Source organism: Chenopodium quinoa, unplaced genomic scaffold (genome assembly GCF_001683475.1).
Source record: "Chenopodium quinoa cultivar QQ74 unplaced genomic scaffold, ASM168347v1, whole genome shotgun sequence".
NCBI classification, from domain to species: domain Eukaryota; kingdom Viridiplantae; phylum Streptophyta; class Magnoliopsida; order Caryophyllales; family Amaranthaceae; genus Chenopodium; species Chenopodium quinoa.
Genome location: NW_018743363.1, coordinates 250,381 through 256,503, shown reverse-complemented (window position 1 = coordinate 256,503; position 6,123 = coordinate 250,381). Strand labels below are relative to the sequence as shown.

General features: G+C 34.4%; 1 protein-coding gene across 1 annotated transcript; it reads right to left on the bottom strand.

The window, feature by feature from the left end:
• Positions 1 to 1,205: 1,205 nt before the first annotated feature.
• On the bottom strand, positions 1,206 to 5,231 carry LOC110738062 (GTP-binding protein SAR1A-like). Its single transcript, XM_021918430.1, has 3 exons — positions 4,786 to 5,231; positions 4,565 to 4,696; positions 1,206 to 1,718 (listed from the first exon to the last, which is right to left on the bottom strand). The coding sequence occupies exons 1-3, from the start codon at positions 4,912 to 4,914 to the stop codon at positions 1,398 to 1,400; spliced, it is 582 nt and encodes a 193-aa protein (XP_021774122.1). The 5' UTR covers positions 4,915 to 5,231; the 3' UTR covers positions 1,206 to 1,397.
• Positions 5,232 to 6,123: the final 892 nt, after the last annotated feature.

Genomic DNA, 6,123 nt, shown 5'->3' with positions numbered 1-6,123 from the left:
AGAGTTTATGTTTAGTAGAAAAAAAGGATTAACGGAGGAAAATATATATAGGAGGACTAGAGTAGAATCCTAGTCCTAGTATAATTTGGAAAAGGAAACTTTTATTGTGCTTATGTGGCGTTTTTTCATTGGATTATATCCGTCAATTAGTTGTCAATGGGCCATTAATCAATTTAGAAAGACAAGAATATTTGAATTAGTCATGTAAACAAAGTTAGCACTTTCCATAATAAATTAAGATAGGGTTAATGAATTCCTAAAAAAAAATTTAAATAAAGTTTATCTAATTTATAAATAAAATAAGTTTGACTTGGTAATAAGGTCAAATTATACTCCAATTAACCCTTTTTGTTTTTAAGAGTAGAGTTGTAGAATCATATTTTGAACTATAAATTACTCCATAAATTTTGCTTAGTTTTATGTTTGTTAATTATAATTAATATCGATAAATATTACTCTGTAATTACTAATATATAAAATGTTGAGATATTAAAAATATATGTTGAGATGAATTAAAAAGATTCTACATAATTATTTCTTAAATATAAAACACTAAAATTAATCCAAATAAAGTGTGTGTTGAGTGCAAAAGTTACAATAAAATTTAATAGCCATAAAGAAATAAAGATGTACAACTTGTCTTATCTACTCCGTAATATCTTCAAAATAAATTATTAGGGGGTGAACCCTCATAACCTGTTAATTGCTCATACCACTCATTATATCACAATCTAGAATAGTGTTCTTGGATCCATGCCTTTTGCAAGCGTTGTACACCAAAGTTGGCAACTTGTCACAGCTGAGCTGCAGCTTCTCCCCACTTCACACACCCGACGCACTCCTGCAAGGCTGCAACACACAGCAGCCACTCCAGACTCTAATTACAGCTCCTCCAAACCAGCACCGTCCAGCGCATAAGCATCAGTATCACCCTTACCAACCCACAGTTACTTTGCTTATAAAACACAGGAAAAGTTCTCTTTGATCTTTTTTTTGCTTATATATTAAATGTGTGTGAAGGTTGCTCCTGCAATAAGACAGTGATCCTACAAATTACCAGTTTTTGTTGAAATAAATATGTTTCACTTCATGAGCTTCATTAGTGAGACTACTACAATTCCAATTACTCTTATTTAATACTGTAAGTTTCTTTAAAAGGAGAGGATGTGCACTAACACTAGTAATCCAAAATATTATGGCGCAACTTCAGAACAAAGAAACACAATAGATTATATCTTCCTTAGGGAGTTCCATATTAGCACAATCAGCATGACAAGATCTGACAGCTTCACGGTAAGAATTAAAGAATCAGTCTTACGAATTCTATCTGTAGTCACAAGAAACATTGAATAGGAGTAGCAACAGAAATCGAAAGTACAATTCTCTTAATTCTAGTCTCAGTTGATGTATTGGGAAACCCACTTAAATCCATCACCATATCCCATCTTGCGGACAATGCTGCACATGAATACTTCAAGGGGGCGGACATTGGAGCCCGAAAGATTCACTTTCCCCTTGCCTGTAGTGCAGTTGGAAAGACCCAGATGGAAGCGTAGCTCTTCTTCGGAAGCTGCATAAGGGATGTCAATCTTGTTCCCGAGGATAAGAAATGGAACATTGGCCAAGGCCTCATCTGAAAGTAAGGCATCGAGCTCCTTCTTTGATTCAGCAAATCTCTCCTTGTCAAAAGCATCCACAAGGTAAACAACAGCATCAACCTGAAACAGAAAAGAGCAAAATGATAAGTGTCGAGGCAAAATAGCAAGAAAATACTACACAACATGCCTGAGATAAGAAGCTATATGTAAAGCTCCAAGGTATATAAAAGCATCATTTGCAAAGTTTACATTAGAAGTGTGTATGAGAGAACAGTAGGTAAGCATGATACAAGGCCCTCCTCACTTTTTACACTTCCCAATTATATTTATACAAATACTTAAATAAAATAGCAAGGCAGATGGACAAAAGTGAACAAATTTCATATCTTCTAAGAAGCCTAAGATTTTGAAGAGTGATTCATTCTCTTATGTTGAGACAAGAGAGTAGTCCCTGAGAGATTTTGAAGAGTGAGTCAGCACGTGTCTCTGATTAATCGACAACAATGTCATAAACTACAAACCCTTATCATGCAACAAAAAAGAATGGTAAAGAAACATTTTAACATCATTAATCAGCATTCCAGCACCCAATAAAGAACTCCTGCCTTTTGTCTGTAATTTAGTTCATCCTTGGAAAATGATGAGCCGGAGAAAGAATTCAAGACCAACTACTGTGACCCACAGCTCTACTTCGTAGGAGGCTGCACAACCAGCTACCTTCATACGGGAAAGGAACGAGCTTTGGAAAACAGACAAATTGCAGAGGTCTTTCCCGTCACAGAGACAGAACTGCTAGCTACAGCACGGGTGCTACTGGTGATTAGAAAATGCTTTACCACTCATCCTATAATTTAGCAATTACATTTTCATGGGACAATGTCAAACATTTAGGTAAAAAAACTCATGGAATCGTACAGGGCATTCCCTTTCTCTTTACAACACTGGACAGATTAAAAGAGGGTACATTGACAAGAAAAATAAACATCAACCCCCAACCAAAAGGAACCAAGCCAGGGAACATACATGCAGGATGTTCAAATGCTATTCTCTATGTAGCACTACCTCCTCTGTCATGGTCCGATATCCCTACCCTAAGTTTCAGTTAGGCAGCCAACATCACACTGCTGTTCTAACTGCCAAGCAAGCGTATCAAAAAAAAAAAAAAAATCTTCAGAGGGAAGCGAAAAGCCTGCGGAAAATGGATGCTGCAGGTCCATCACAGATGTTTTGGAGAAGTTCATTCCATTTAATGAGTTGTAAAGAATGTAAAGTAGTAATTAGTAGCACAATAGGTTTTCATGATTAGACTTTTTGCAGATCACTTCAGCTGAACGGCCTCCGGACACTATTTCAGAAATATAATCATCAACATCTTGTTGAGCCTTTACATGTCACACATCCTAAGAGATTGAACATGCTGCTACAATAGAAATTTCCACAAGCATGAAATTAATTCACTTTTCCATAGAAAATCAAGATATTAATGGAAGGTCCTTTGTGAACATGCCCAAAAGATGGAATCCCTGCACATTTTAAATTAATGTACTTCCTCTGTTTTCTTTAGAAATACCCATTTTACTGTTGACTCTTGTTTCTAGAAGAGTTGATTGGGTGTGAGAAAAAAGGTGATTACTTTCTTACCCCCTGCCCTTTCTTCATATAATATTCCAGCACTAATTCTCTTCAAAGTGCTTGCTCAATAGCAGTTACATTTTCTTATACCCAATAATCAAATAAAACCAAAAATTGCAATATCACACTCAACAAGAAAGATCAATTTAAGAATTACATCTGGAAAACGAAGAGAATACAGGATTGTGTTCATGTAAATACATCCTTTTACGCCTTGTTCTCTTTACTTTAAAAAACAACTTTAGTCAAACAAAAGGGATCACAGTTGGTTTCACAGCTAAACTAATCTCAGACAAGCTTAAGTTTATTTAAATAAGTTCTGGGTTTCAGGTGGAAGAAGAAAGCCTTAAACAAACAACACAATTTTTCTAGCATCGCATTTTAAGATTTAAGAGACTCTTTAGTTCTAATATATTGCATTTTTCTAGCAACCAGCGGTTTTGGGAATGGATCAAACATCAGATAACACATCAGCACATGAAAATTGTAGTAAAAGAATGGGTATACATTGTCTAAAAATAGTCTATAAAAACTGCATCTTCATACAAACCTTAAATTCTTCAATGTGCATTCAGCCATACACTATGACTCTCCATGTAGATAAAGTTCACCAAATTGTAAACAGAAAAATCCCTGCACACCTTTCTAATCTAAGCACAAAAGACTCATGATACTTTGCAAGTCAAGCCTCTAGAATATATAAAAAAAAAAAACACATGACAATCACAAATGTGCAAACACAACACCAAATCAGCCTCCCTCAAAAATAACAAACCATATTAGCCCCCAAACATCAAACCATATTTACAATCAATGATAAAATCCAGCACAAGCAGATTCCGGTAGTTCGAATTCTAGGGGGTTAGTAAATCGCATATAGCACTTCAAGAACCCCAGTCGTCGTCATCGTCATGCACATCCTCCAGAGATAATTGTAAGCAATACATTATTAAAGTTTCACAAACGAGCACTTTTATCAAACCTAGACCTCCATCTTATACCCCAAAAAAGTTGGACTAGCTTCAAATTCAATTAAAATTCTCATGATCAAAAAAATGTTCATCAAATCTGCCACTCCAATCTTGAAACCCCACAAAAATTAGACTACTTTCAAATCCAATTGATCACCCAAAAAAGAGACTTTTCAGCTCAATTGACTTTTATAATTGCTAATAAAGCCCCAAACAAAAATTGGATCAAAACCAAAATTTGTCATAATTTTCGTAACTTAGCTATATGAACATAAAATACCAACATACATTCATCATAATTCATCATAATTGATGATAAATAATAATATAAAGCAAATTTCAACAACAAAAAAAAGGTCAAACCTTGGCATAATAATCCTTCCAAACTCTACGAGCAATCTGATGACCACCCAAATCAAAAGCCTTGAACTTGATTTTACCAATGCTCAGCTCTTCCGATGTAGGATGCTGAGTTGGCTGATGCTGAACTAATCGCTGAAAACCCAGAAAAAAAAACAAATCAATCAATCAAAAAAAGTCAAAATCCCCAAATCAAATAATCAAAAACCCTTCAAAAAAATTACCTCATCTTTCAACATATGAAGGAGAGTAGTTTTTCCGGCATTATCAAGACCTAAGAAGAGAATTTTGGCCTCTTTCTGCCATAACCCCAATGATGCAAGAATTCCATAAAACCAATCAAAAAGAAACATTTTTTACAAAATTGGGGGTTTTGATTGGAATTTGAGGAACTGGGTTTTGGAGTGAGATTTGATTTGATTTGATTTTAAAGAAGAATAAGAAAATGTGAAATTATAGGTGGGGTATTATTGACGGAGATCTACAAGAAAGGAAATAAAAAATAGAGTGAAAGTGGTTAGGTTTGAGATTTTATTTTTTATTTTTATTTTAATTTTTCGAATTCCTTATTATTATGGTCTTTATTTTTTTTATTTGGTGCTGTGATTTTTGTATGTACTACATACGTAGTAATACATATGACCTCGTTGTTCACGTTCTCTAGCTACCTAAGTACCTAGTAGTGTTAAATGTTAACTCACATAGTCACATTTCCTCAACTGCACAAAAGCTTGGGAAATTTAGAGCCTACTACTTAAGAGCATGCACAATGGTGAAGAAAAATAAAATTCCTCACCACTCTCTCTCTAACTTTCCCTCTCCTCCACATCAGATTTTTTTGTGAGGAAATTTTTTTTATCCCATCAATGAAAAAACCAAAAACTCTCTTACTAATCTCTCTCTTACTTTTAACCATACTCATCTTTCTTTCTCTCTCTAACATAATTTATTAAAAAAAAAAAGAAAAAAGGCATAAACGTAAGAATTAGAGAGATTGGGGCCGCGTGAATATTTTTGTGAATAAGTTCACAGAGTGAACTTTTTTACAAAAGTTCATGAAATTTTTAGTAAAAAATTACCATTGGGATAAAATTTACCCCAAAATATTTCTTCATGCAACGAATTTTATCACCATTGGAAAAGCTCTTAGGGATCCAACCACTATGCCACAAATTTCTTTCTATGGTTATTAAATACTTGTATTAATGGCAACAAATTTATGTTATGAAATGACTTATGAGGGGTCGTGTAACGCCCCAATAATTCTCCCATTTCCAAACCACTTACTTTAAATAAAAATAAAGGAGAACCATTGGCATGTTACCGCTACGTGTTAAAACGTTAAGGCTTTATCAAAGTATTGCAGTGGAAATCCAACTTAAATATTAAAATAATATAATTTAGAAAACCAATAAAATCACACCAATCCCTTGACAACACGTATGTCAAATCCCCGAACTTCACATCATCAAGCTAACATGTGCAATACTGCTCCCCAATAATACAAGTGTAATAATTGGATCATCACAGGGTCATTGAAAGGCGAAGGCCATGACCAAAAG

Bases quoted from the DNA above. Each gene is read 5' to 3' on its own strand.
- LOC110738062 (XM_021918430.1), bottom strand. From the start codon at position 4,914: ATGTTTCTTTTTGATTGGTTTTATGGAATTCTTGCATCATTGGGGTTA. The intron at 4,697-4,785 runs GTAATTTTTTTG...CTGGGTTTTCAG, and splicing joins TTCATATGTTGAAAGATGAG to CGATTAGTTCAGCATCAGCC. The intron at 1,719-4,564 runs GTTTGACCTTTT...TTTCTGTTTCAG, and splicing joins GGAAGGATTATTATGCCAAG to GTTGATGCTGTTGTTTACCT.